This window comes from Notolepis coatsorum, assembly GCF_963971535.1.
Source record: "Notolepis coatsorum genome assembly, chromosome: 13".
Lineage (NCBI taxonomy): Eukaryota > Metazoa > Chordata > Actinopteri > Aulopiformes > Paralepididae > Notolepis > Notolepis coatsorum.
In genome coordinates, this window is record NC_140177.1 from 103,341,563 (window position 1) to 103,355,576 (window position 14,014).

Here is a 14,014-nt window from a genome sequence, read left to right on the forward strand (position 1 = left end):
ACACGAGACAGTTCATGTATCACAGAGCGAGCACGCTGCGGAGCTGACCCATCCACTGGTGGATCTACCCTGGGACGAGCAGGTGGCTCACTCTTGCTACCAGGGGGGCATCTGTACTGGCAAACCTTTGTCAGTTCTGCACACTTCTGCTCCACATCCATCAGAGCCCAGTGGTCATAGAGGAGCAGTGTATCTGCATAGCTGATGCAGACACCACTCTTGTGCAGAGTGTCTACCAGATCTTTACTCCTCGTCATGCCATGGACATTTACGCCCAGGTTGATAGCAGTGGTAGTGTGCTGTCCAGTGAGGTGGTACATCCGGACCCAGAGTTTTTGTTAACACCAAAGTAAGATAAATAAATAAGTAGCGCACAAGGGTTAAATTCAGCTCAAGCAACTAACCTTGCTAGCTTTGCATACAGAATACTATTTTATGTTAGGCTATAGTGCAAAATCTTTTTTGGTTCATTATGAAAATGTGATGGTATGAACTGGACACCATATTCTCAGTAGCCTACCCTATTTAATGGAAAACCGCAAATCAGTAACTGTTGTTTACACACAAACATTGACTTTATTGACCTCAGAGATTACTTCTGTGTACTTATACTGTATATTATTCAACTCATCATGAGCAGAGCTTTCATTAGAGCCCAATATAAAGGCTCTGTGACGATTTTAAAAAAAAAATCCATTTTGGAGCTCAAAATTGGCAGCCATCTTGCATTTGAAGGTCAACAATAGGTCAAATCATTATATAAACACCAAATATGTATTCCTTGATCAAAATAAGCTCTGAAACCATGTATTGTGCATCATTGTAGGTCAAACCATTAAAAAGTGCATTTCCACGGCAGCCATTTTGGATTTTGGTCTCTCACACATTTCCCCCGCCTTTTTAAAAAATACACCCCGGCTAAATTTGTTTATTAACCCTCCTAGATGACAAATCCATTGAGAAACGGACCTTCGCTCTCCACGGTCACGGAAGTGCCACAGATGACCCTACTATTAGAGCTTTTGAGGGATTTCAGAATGTTGCTAATTTGGGCTTCAGTGACCTCCATCAGGGAAAACACTGGCTGGGATTCATCTCAGAGATTCATCAGACGTGCAAAAAGTGGTCCTGTTTGACTATGGGCACTGTCATGCTAACAGAGTTCACAAAATAGGAGTTGAAAAGAGTTGCGATTTGTACTGGTTCTTTAATCAGGGAGCCACTCTAACACTTTAATCGCCATGGGTTAAATTCATAATTTACCATCCCTCGCCAGCTCTATTTGTCTATGGAGAAGTTCCCCTTCTTTGCAGGGCTATAACTTTTTAAATTATATTGCTACATTGCCATTATTATGGCCCATTCAATGTCCTATATGTATTGTTCAGGGTGTAGCAACGTTAAACTTTTTCATTCACATATTCATACTAAAATATGGTCTAAAGTACAAGTATGTTTTTATCGTTTTCTGCAGCTTTCTTCAGAACGTGATTTATAGCCCTAAATGCATTATATTGATTAGGGGTGCACCGATGTATCGGTCGGGTGGTCGGTATCGGCCGATAAGTGCCTTGTTGACTGCAATCGGCCGATAAGCTCGAATGTGCCGATGGCAGTAGCAGATAAATATCCATCAATTTGTGTAGCGTCAAGACAAAAAAAAGTTCACTCGCGACCTACCTGCACAACGCCGCCCCCGGCCCACACACACACACAAGCTACTGCATCAAAGTTACTACTTATGATTAACAAGGCATTCGTTTTTTCATACTAGCTCAGTTCCTTCCGTTGCTCAGAGCCCTGAGTTTTACCCATTCTGCAATCTGTTAATAACGTTTTCAATCAGACACATGTATAGAAAGGCTTTGTTTTATTATAACATTAGTTGCAGTAAAATCATTATGCCTCATTTAAGTCATCCTGCAGAGCTAAAAGCTAAACGTCGGCCGCGCCGTGTTGTTGTTCTAGAAAACCTCTGTCGTCAAAATCAATGGCGGACAAAAGCAGGAGTAAAAAATGCAACACACTTGCCGATTGGTGGTAACAGCAGAGGCGGGTGCAAGCGGTGTGTGACGTAATTGGCAGAATCGACTGTCTCGCTGCAGCCCAGCAGGTAGACCATGCTGGGAGAACTAGTATCTAGCTGCAGCCCTGCAGAACATACTGGGAGAGAGATAGTGCTATTTCTTGATGTTTCCTTTTTTTAAGTAAGTAAAGAGGCCTATGTTCATATCGGTGAGCACAATTTGTAAGACAAATATACAGTAGTTTCATAAAAAAGAAAAAAAAATAACAAAAAAAAAAAATTACAAAAAAAAATTATATTTAAAAAATATTTAAAAAAAATATTTTGCCACAAATATCGGTATCGGCGGCACATTTTCATATCGGTGCATCCCTAATATTGATGATGAAATACAGTTTGGTAGCGATCGGCGCGAGATGAAAAATTTCAACTGGACGTACTTCTAGAATGATCTACGTATGATCTGATGATGACCGGATGGGCGGGGGATCGTTTATAATTCCGTGGGCAGCGTTAGATGATTCATCCAGAGTGGGTCATATGTTCATCATAGCAGTTTATATGGAATAAGTTAGAAAATAACGCTGAATCTTACCGTATGTTCCTCGCGCTGTTGGACGATCAGCGTGGAGTAGACCGTTTTCGATTATGGGATGTTGATCCTGATGAACCATTTCCAGGTTGTATAATACTATATACGTCCAAATAACGTTGTTTATTGAGTTAGGGCGAGCGATTGATCATCCAGTGTGTTGAGATGGAGTCCGGCTACCGATCGCGAGTGCCCGGAGCACACATGGATGGGCACTTCCTGTTTGGCGCGCCCCTCCCTCTTGGCCGATCTGCCGATCGGCCACCAGATGGCGCTCTCGAACCGTTAAGACAGTTGAGTGGAGCTCACCAGTACATCTCAGGGCTCCGGAAAGGAAATATGATTTCGATGACAGATTTTTGAAATATTGACATCAAAGACGAGTTACGGCGTCTTCGGCAGAATGAGCATGGCTAGGAATGACGTCTTAACTCGTCCCCGGCGATCATAGTGTTAATTTCAAGCTGTTTTGTTGAACTTTGACTGCTGCCTGATAACCTTTTCAAATTGTTGATTGAATTCCAATCAAGGCAAGAGGGCTAGTGGTGGTAGTGCTATATGACATATTATTTTATAATACAATTATAACATTGTAGGCTACAGTACGAATATTATATACAGTACAATTATATTACTATTATAAAACAAATATTATTTGCTCCACATTAGATAAAGACAGTACAGACAATGAAGATGGAGATATTCAAGAGGGAAATAATGATATCAGGAAGAGAGATGGTGAAGAAGTGGAGGAAAGAGAAAATGCAGATGATTCTATGGAGAGAAATTATGAAGAAGTGGAGGAAAGAGAAAATGCAGATGATTTTATGGAGAGAAATTATGAAGAAGTTGAGGAAAGAGAATGCAGATGATGCTATGGAGAGAAATTATGATGAAGACGGTCATGGAGATGCTAAAGAAAGTGAGGATGAAAATGATGATAGGGAGAGAAATTATTCAAACGACACAACAACAAATAACTTGAATGCTCTCCTGTTGCCATTAAAATATCCCACTGATCCAGCCAGTATCCAGGTACAATATATTAACTTTAATGGAGAGAATGGGGAAGATAGAAAGGGGGGAGGGAGAGATAGAAGAGAGAATGAGAGGACATGATGAGAGAAGGAGAGGAGAGGACATGAGGAGAGGAGAGAAGGAGAGTACAGGAGGAGAGAAGGGGAGTACAGGAGGAGAGAAGGGGAGTACAGGAGGAGAGAAGGGGAGTATAAGAGGAGAGAAGGAGGGAATGGGCGGCTACGTGGCGTAGTGGGCAAGGCGCTCGCCACGAATGACGGAGACGCTGGGCTTGCCTGTTCGAGCCCAGCGCTCCACATTGCTTTCAGTTTAGCTGGTCGTTCATACTAATACACATTGGCCGTATTAGGGGGTGGGAAACTGATGGGTGGGGATCGGGCGTTGTGGACAGCGACTCCTACAGGTCGGTTGGTGCGCCTGCGCAGTAGAATCAGGAAGTGTCGGGGGCAGCGTGAGCCTCCCACGCGTTACTCCTCGCCACTGAGAGATCGAGCTGCGCAGGTGAAAAGATGCGACTGCTGTTACCTCAAGTACCGGAGGGGACTTGTGCTATGTATGACTTAGTCCACATTGCAGCCGGCTTGTGGGAGGCAAGAAACAGCGTTCGTGACAGGGGAGGGTTGAATTGGATGATACGAAATTGGGATGGGAGAAAATATAGAAAAATGGGAGAAAAAGTGGATCAAAAAAAGAGGAGAGAAGGAGAGGACATGAGGAGAGAAGGAGAGTTAGGAGAGAGAAAGGAAGAAGCTCAACGGCACTCAAATTAACTTTAACTGTTAAACTGTTTTATATCCTGTAAAATATATGTTGTAAATAGCTTTTAAAGAATAGCTTCACTATTTTTCAACCCAGACCATATAAAATGCTGTTTCCCAAATATTTATATTCCTCTGATATCTTTAGCGTTGAGAAATGTACCAGTGCAGCAATGGTTTAGGCCAGGGATCGGCAATAGGCGGCCCGCGGGCCGACATTGGCCCGCCAGCAATAATTTCTGGCCCGTCAGATTATTTTGAGAATATGATATTTATTTTACGCGCAGGAAATATTCACTCGGGACGCCAGGGTGTCTTTTATTGTGAAGCTGTATCTATCTACCGGCAGTCATCAAAAGCATGTCTGTCACTATAGCCAATGGAAATGCTAGAAATTGTCACGTGGACTGGGAGAACCAATGGAATAGTCCCACCGGGTCGCATGTATATTTTCCTAACGCACTTTCACTTCCGCGTTCGAGATGGAGCGAGTAACAAAATGTGTTAAAAAAACAAAACAAACATCTTTTGCAACGGGGAAATATAACGCTTCTTTTAATAAACAGGAGCCATACTTAAAATACGGGTTTATCGCAACAGGTCGGTGATTCTTGCGTGCCGAGCCGACGTCCTCTCTGCATAATATGTGGCGACAACAACAACAGCAGCGAGGCAATGATGACAACTGTGTTCAAATTGGCATATAAAGTAGCTGCATTCAACGGCAATCTGGAATTGGAGGGCGGCGAGTGGATATGTGACATGTTTCAAACATTAGCAGGGATTTTGGAGGACTTAACAACAAACAAGGTATGGTGAGTTGTGTTTTCATGCATTCTGTCTTCTGATCTGTTCATCACGCGCCGCGGTGATCTGCAACAGCTGAATGAATGAATGAATGAATGAAAACTTTATTTAACAGATTGCAGAATGGGTACAATACAGTACGGCGCAATACACACAATTGTTAAGGGGATGCAGACCAGAGAAAAACGTTTGTCTTTTTTCACTATATTAAATTAGCCATTGTTTTTGATCCTGGCCCGCCAAGCAATGGCTTGGGGGAAATCTGGCCCGTGGCCAAACCTAATTGCCGACCCCTGGTTTAGGCCTTCAAACACCATGATAATCTACTTTTCAAACACCATGATAAATCTAAGTTTCAAACACTATGATAAATCCACTTTTCAAACACCATGATCATTTACTTTTCAAACACCATGATAAATCTATTTTTCAAACACCATGACAATGAGGTGAAATAAACATTTGAAAGGTGTATTGTTCCCTGTGTGTTTTTATCATGGAGGTGTGGTTATACTATTAATCTGGAGTGTCTATGTTATTCTAATGTTAATCTTAATCAAGGATGAAGACTATCTCACCATACATGACACATCATATCTTTTTGCTCACTGATGGGGTCCCATGTTGTGCAGTAGGTGCCCTTTTTTTCTTTTCACCCCTGCCCTTCAAACAGCCTGAGTCCGCCACTGTACGTGCGACTTCTGTTCATTGATTTCAGCTTGGCGTTTAACACCATCATCCCCTCCAAGCTGATCACCAAGCTCCACGACCATGGCATTGACCCCTCCCTCTACAACTGGACTTCCTGACCGACAGACCTCAGCATGTCAGACTGGACAGCCTCAAGTCCTCCATTCTCATCCTGAACACTGGTGTACCGCAGGGCTGCATGCTGAGCCCTATTCTCTACTCCCTCTTCACTCACGACTGCAAACCGGTGCATGGCTCAAACACCATTGTCAAGTTTGCAGACGACACCACCGTGGTGGGACTAGTCAGCAACAATGACGAGTCGGTGTACAGAGAGGAGGTCTGGTCCAGTACCTAGCTCTGTGGTGTGCTAACAACAACCTGGACTTCAACACCAAAAAAAACGAAGGAGATAGTGGTGGACTTTAGGAGAAATAAAACAGGCACGTACAGCCCCATCCACATCAATGGAGAGGAGGTACTTGAGCGGGTCTGTAGTTTCAAATTCCTGGGAGTCCACATCTCTGAGGACCTGTCCTGGACCACCAACACCTCGACCCTGGTCAAGAAGGCCCACAAGCGCCTCTTTTTCCTGAGGAAGTTGGCCAAACTCCACCTACCCCCTCCCGTGCTAGCAAACTTTTATCACTGTACGATTGAAAGCATCCTCACCACCTGCATCTCAGTCTGGTACGGCAACTGCACCGTTAAGGACCGGAAATCACTGCAGAGGGTAGTGAAATATAATTATTATTATTTAAAAAAAAATATTACAAGTCGATTATTAATTTCAATATAGAATATTTCACGCCTGAGTGGAACATGGAAAGCCAAACTTTCCCCCACTGTACCAAACCCGTACCAAACCGTGACTTCAAAACCGAGGTAAGTACCTCTAGTATATATAGCCATAGCTTATGTAGACTTTATTTTAATTATAATTTTTTATTCTCACCATTGTACATTGTGCTAACCATTGCACTTTACTCTACAGTTTTATTTATATGTGTCTTATATTGCAACTTACTGTTGATTGTCACATCCTGGTTGGACGTACACAATCTCGTTGCACTGTCTTGTACTGTAATGACAATAAAGTGAATCTAATCTAATTTATCTTGTATTTTGCACTAGAGACTCATATCACTGGACTATCTTGTGTTTGTACTTTTTTTTATTATATATATTGTATTTGTATCTATACTTTAAGTGTATCTATAGCGTATATAGATACTGGACTGTAGGACTCTGAAGCTATGTATCCCCCACCCTGTATCCCCCCCATGCTGCCTTGACACCCGAATTTTCCCAAGGGGATTAATAAAGGATAATCTTATTTTATCTTATGCATGACAGTCTCAGTTTAACACTGGTCTCCAGCACTGGTTATCAAACTCTTTTTTTCAGGATATTTTCAAAATAAATACATTTGGACCCAAAATGTATTTGACTGATTTTTTGGAAAGGCTAATAGGCCTAGTAGCCTACAATGTTTTATTCATGTCTATTTTACAATGGACTTAAGAGCTTTGGCTTCATATGATGCTTCCAGAGAATCATTTTGGGACCCATTTCAATCTTCCCAAGACCCACACGTGGGTCCCAAACCACACTTTGAAAAGCTCTGCTCTACAGTAGATATTCCCCCATAGTTTACACAGAGAGGGAGGTGACCTCACTCACAGCAGCCCCCCCCCCCCCCCCCCCCCCAGAGGAGAGACGAGCCATCACAGAGGGTCAACGAGGTGAATGAAATGCTGTCCCAGGCGGCCCTCTGCTGTGCACCGTTTGTAGTCCCAATAGGTGTCAGCAAGCCATGGCCTTACTTGCTACAATTTAAAATCCCTTGTACAGGAGGTAGGTCTGGAAAAACATCCACAAGCCTGTAATCAAATGGGCAACGTTCCTCTCACAGTCCATCAGCCACTTATTGTCCAAAGGGTCAATAGCCCACAGTTGTCCAACAGTCCACAAGCAAATGAGCCAATATTGGTACAATAGTCCACAACAGCCATCCTGGTTTAAGTCAGCCTCCTCAGCTTGCACATGTAGATGGGTCCAAAATTAGCAACCAGGTGTGGCACGACCATTTCCCCCAGGTGGAGGTCTGTGGCGAAGTTAAAGGTGTTCCTAAACAGGTGCGTCAGGGGTCGAAGGTCAACGACCTGAGAGTGGGTGTGACCAGAAAAAAATTCATGAAAATCAGGGCTTCACCTACATTTTACATTTCTAGTTTTGGGCTTATTCAGAGAGACTTACAAGTGAGATATAAAGTGTGTGTAATTGTGTATAAACCTAGTTAATTAGTGAGTCAGTGAGTGAGCATGTAGGTATGTTGTTAGTCAATTAGTGAGTCAGTGAGTGAACATGTAGGTAGGTACTAGTTAGTCAATTAGTAAGTCAGTGAGTGAGCATGTAGGTATGTAGTTAGTTAGTTAATTAGTGAGTTAGGTAGTGAGTAAGTCAACAAGTGAATATGTAGTAAATTAGTGAGCGAGTATGTAGTTAGTGAGTAAATCAGTGAGCAAGTATGTAGTTAGTGAGTAAATCAGTGAGCATATATATGTAGTTAATTAGTGAGTAAATCAGTGAGTATGTATGCAGTTAATTAGTGAGTAAATAAGTGAGTATGTATTGAGAGAAAACGGGGTTTATTCAATGTATGTGATGTATAGATTGGGGGGACCACAGCTAAAATGGTAGATCGAAATGTGCATGGAAGCAGGAGACGGTGATAGAACGGTGACCAGTGGATTGAATACACTGCCAGCGAGGGTGTTTTGTTTTGCATTCCTTGGAAGAACACAGATAAGAGTGTACTGTAGGCCCAGAGCGAGGGAGAGGGGTTTATTTTAATGCAACAGTGAATGAAACGTTTAATGTGTGAAAGGTTAGCAGTTGTCATGACAACACGTCGCATGACAACCAGAAGGCGGGGCCGTCGTTGCGACGACGAACATCTATGAGTCGAACGGTGTTTCCGGGTGTAAGGCAGACTAAAATCTGACTGAGACTAAGAGGGAAGGAACCAGGAGAGACTCTTCCTCCTCCACCACGGAGGGGGGGGGGGGAATGGGAGAATGCCACATCATCATTACAGTAGCTTCGGCTAACACGAGGAGGGTTTCAGGCTAACGACCAGGCCTGACCACTATTGGACATAACAACAAAAGGACGATAGACGAACACACCGAAAGATCATTAGAATAGACTCTTCAAGGACGATACAATTTGATAACATCCGATTATGAGGTTCTGTTTATAGCAATAAAACAACGCTTTTCCTCATAAGGTATCTCACGGTGTCGAAGTGTCGAATTCTTACGGAGGTGGAGAATTATTATGGTTTATGGATTGCACTAACGGGGGGAGATAAGGATCTTATCTACCAGTATCGGAGACGTCAGGACCATTAAAAGTACACAACGCAGAGGAATTGGATGGAGGGCCAAACAGACGAAGACGTGATACTGGCCAGTTTGATCAGAATCTTACAGTTGGTGCCGATGACAGCCGGATTTGCAAGAGATTAAAACAACGGGAACAGTTGGTTGTTGATGACAGCCGGATTTGCAAGAGATAAGAACAACGGATAAAGACTTTTTCAATAATGGGACGACAGTGGACGACAGTCATCGTGTGTGGGAGAATCATGATCGAGCAAGGCCGGCCAGCCCTGGGAGAGAGCGGCAAGTCGAGCGGTCAGGAGGCGAACCAGCGCTGTAGGGGAAACAGCGCTCCGATCAAAAATGTGAGTTCACTGTGCACACGGTTGTTTTGATCTTTTAAGCCAAATAAAAACGAATAGATAGTGCATCCGTAAATAAGGAGCGACAGAGAAGCCAGCTGTAATAATATGAACAGAGAGCCATGGTGTTTTGAAAATCGAGGGTGTTATCAACAGGATAGAATGAAAAACAAACGGGACAGGCTGCACGGTTTCTGGTGTTGGGAGTGTAAATGCAGGAGGAGAAAGGGGGGGGGGGGGGGGAATGCTGAACCAGACTGAAATCTGTTATGGCGGGATTGTTATGACAAGACTGTCGCCTGAGACGGCCCACCTTAAACTGGTCGCTGTGGTCTCAAGACGGCCGGAATTTGTCGTAGCGGGAGGAAAGTCGATCGGGTGTTTACCTTAAACTGTGTATTATGTCCGATAAGCAAGAGTTTAGTCCGGGAGAAGCGTCCCCTGATATGGAGGAAAACAGCAGTGTTTTTAGGCCTTGGAAGGAAGGGCAGCGTTTGTTTGTTTGAGAGAGTAGCCATTATGAGCGAGTCAAGATGGCCGCAAAAGGGACCACGAGGAGATAACAAAGGATAAAGAACCAGGAAGTGACACGTCAACTAAACCACCATGGAGGAGGAGTAGGTCGCCACCTAGTGGCGGAGGGGGGGGGTAGTGCTGGGGAGTTTTCATTACCCATAGGGGAATATTTAGATATAGGCCTGTACGACCATCTAGTGGCGGAGTGGGGGAGTGATTCAATAGTGAATCTAATGAGCACAGAGAGTGGATCTATTATAATAATAATATTAGATATAGAGTTTAATTATACAATGGATTAAATGAGAATTGCACAGAAAGATGGTGCAGTTATTTGAATGGGTTAATTATGGAATTAAAGAGGGAGTTTGAATTCCAGTGGGGCCTTCTCACACCTAATAAATAGGCAGAGTCTTGAGGGGACACGTCACCAGAAAGAACTGGCACGCGCTGGGGGTCACCCGTGGGACAAACGTAGAGCGCCGAGTGGGTATCGTTTAGCTGCTGGTGTCACGCCGGAAGACAACAAAACAGGGAACAGCCCTGTAGGATTAGATATGGGTGTTGAGAAGGTGGGGGACTAATAGAGAACAAATAGCGCCATGGGCTGTAGGACACTCACATCGTCCAACAGTCTGAAAGGGCGTGGCCATGGCAGGGGCTTGCAGAGGAAAAAAATATATAGAACGAGCTGCAGACCCAAAGCCACGGTAGACTAATAGCAAAACAAGGGAAGTCGAATGGACAGACGACTGCCGGTGTTGTGTTTCTGCTTTCAAGGGGGGAATGACACCGACAGCGATGGAGATGACCAGGAGGACAGACTGGAGGAGGAGGAAGCCGCAGGGGCCAGGCACCGCAGCCTGGTACACAGATCATCCGCGACGAGAGAGGAGACGGCGGCGGTGGAGGAGCAGATGTGGAGAGGACAGCCAGAGACACTGAGCAGGAGCAGACCAGGGGAGACATTTTTGCCTAGGGGACCGCGCCCTGGGAGGGGGACCAGCTCAGGAAAGGAGCCGTCACTGAAAGGGGCCCTTGCCCTAGAAGATGGGACCGGCCCAAGATGGGAGGTGTACTGTAAGAGAGGGAAGGGAGCGCTCTGATTTGGACGTGGGGTACCTAATAGGGGGGCCGAAGGGTTTTAGGTGTGTCGTCTGAAAAGTTGCAATCTGTGTTTTTATCTGTCTCTCTCTCTCTCTCTCTCTCCTCCATGACCGTTGTTTATCCTTTCTGGTTTGGGTGTGATGCGGGTAATGGAAAACGAGGAAAAACAGCAGACGGCGGGGCCCTAATTGTTATGAGTCTATTTTTGGGTATAATTAATTGAAAAACCAAGTAGTCTGTTGATTCTGAAAGTTGATTGAGAATCAAAGGGGGGAATGAGAGAAAACGGGGTTTATTCAATGTATGTGATGTATAGATTGAGGGGACCACAGCTAAAATGGTAGATCGAAATGTGCATGGAAGCAGGAGACGGTGATAGAACGGTGACCAGTGGATTGAATACACTGCCAGCGAGGGTGTTTTGTTTTGCATTCCTTGGAAGAACACAGATAAGAGTGTACTGTAGGCCCAGAGCGAGGGAGAGGGGTTTATTTTAATGCAACAGTGAATGAAACGTTTAATGTGTGAAAGGTTAGCAGTTGTCATGACAACACGTCGCATGACAACCAGAAGGCGGGGCCGTCGTTGCGACGACGAACATCTATGAGTCGAACGGTGTTTCCGGGTGTAAGGCAGACTAAAATCTGACTGAGACTAAGAGGGAAGGAACCAGGAGAGACTCTTCCTCCTCCACCACGGAGGGGGGGGGGGGAATGGGAGAATGCCACATCATCATTACAGTAGCTTCGGCTAACACGAGGAGGGTTTCAGGCTAACGACCAGGCCTGACCACTATTGGACATAACAACAAAAGGACGATAGACGAACACACCGAAAGATCATTAGAATACTCTTCAAGGACGATACAATTTGATAACATCTGATTATGAGGTTCTGTTTATAGCAATAAAACAACGCTTTTCCTCATAAGGTATCTCACGGTGTCGAAGTGTCGAATTCTTACGGAGGTGGAGAATTATTATGGTTTATGGATTGCACTAACGGGGGGAGATAAGGATCTTATCTACCAGTATCGGGAGACGTCAGGACCATTAAAAGTACACAACGCAGAGGAATTGGATGGAGGGCCAAACAGACGAAGACGTGATACTGGCCAGTTTGATCAGAATCTTACAGTATTTAGTTAGTGAGTGAATCAGTGAGTATCCATGTAGTTAATTAGTGAGTAAATCAGTAAGCGAGTGTCGTTATTTATTAAATCAGTGAGTGAGTATGAGTATGACGTTAATTAGTGAGTACATCAGTGAAAACAAGTATGTACTTAGTGGGTACATCAGTGAAAACAAGTATGTACTTAGTGGTTACATCAGTGAAAACAAGTATGCACTTAGTGGGTACATCATTGAAAACAAGTATGCACTTAGTGAGTACATCAGTGAAAACAAGTGTGTACTCAGTGAAAACAAGTGTGTACTTAGTGGCTACATCAGTGAGCAAGTATGTGTCTATGCTTCCCACTAACCTGCAGGTGAATGCCGTGCTCCTCCTTGGCCAGGCGGAGGGCTTGCTCCACCACATACTGGTTCTGGAGCTGGGACAGAGAGCAGGTGGAGTAGACGATCTCCCCGCCTGGACAAGCTGCCATGACACCAGCCCTGTGGGTGGAGGTGGAGGGACACAGAGATTAGAGACACACCGATGCCTCTACTTCACAGTCCATACTGATTCTAAGTATTAAACATTATGTATTGGTTAAGACGGGTGCCGACCTCATCCATTACTTTCACTGTACAACATAGACTGAGCATTCGCTTGGGGTTGGTTGATGACTGCATTTATTTATGGATCCAAAGACACAACAAATCCAAGGGATGACATGCAAAAGTGACACTTATTTCCAGCATGGTCCCCGATGTTATCACCAAAGGACATACACAAATAACATAAAACAACACGTAAAGCAAAAGTCCAATACAAGAAATCCATATCTAAAAACAAGACTATTTTTATTTCTTTATTTCAGATCCCCATTAGTCACTGCCTCATCAGCGACTATTCTTCCTGGGGTCTGGATCCAAACATATAAAATTAAACAAGAATAATCAATAAAACAACCTAAAAAACAAAACAAATATCAATAAAACACCAATCAAATATACAAACAATTATAGAACATTAAACCAATCAAAATCAGACATACAAACAAATATGTATGCCAAATTTTCTAATATAGAACAATAACAAATATCAATAAAACAACAAACGAAGACATCTCAGAGAAAACTAAAACGTGCTCAAAAACAGCACGACATTCCATACACTCATACTCTAATACTCCTCATAACCACTAGACAAAGACATTCCAAATCAACACATAACCCAACACAAGAACCCATTCATTAGACACAGATTAGACTAGGGATGTCCCGATCCGATCACGTGATCGGAATCGGCGTCGATCACGTGCTTTTCAGAGTATCGGGGATCGGGAAAAAATAATAATAAAAATCGGCAGTCAAAAAAAGAAAATTTTTATTCAACAAACATGACCATGTCCACGTCTTAAACTCATACGGAGGCCTTAGTTTTGGTTTTAAATTACATATAATATATCATCATTAATGTATTTATTGTCACACAGAGCAGAATAATTTTCCACAACAAACACATTCCCCTTTAATTTTCACCGTTGCAACAAACACCCCTTTAATTTAGACGCTACACGCTACACGCGGCTCGACCACAACAACAACAACACGTCGCTCCCGAAA

The 14,014-nt window shown here is 43.6% G+C and overlaps 1 protein-coding gene across 1 annotated transcript in view; it reads right to left on the bottom strand.

The window, feature by feature from the left end:
- Nucleotides 1-7,637: 7,637 nt before the first annotated feature.
- Nucleotides 7,638-14,014, bottom strand: part of nsun4 (NOP2/Sun RNA methyltransferase 4) — a 67,370-nt gene continuing 60,993 nt past the window's right edge. Inside the window, exons 7-8 of the mRNA XM_084327012.1 lie at nucleotides 12,766-12,898; nucleotides 7,638-8,076 (exon numbers count right to left, since the gene is read on the bottom strand). Of these exons, the coding sequence (XP_084183138.1) occupies nucleotides 7,933-8,076; nucleotides 12,766-12,898 (277 nt within the window). The 3' untranslated portion in view covers nucleotides 7,638-7,932. The remainder of the gene's footprint in view (nucleotides 8,077-12,765; nucleotides 12,899-14,014) is intronic.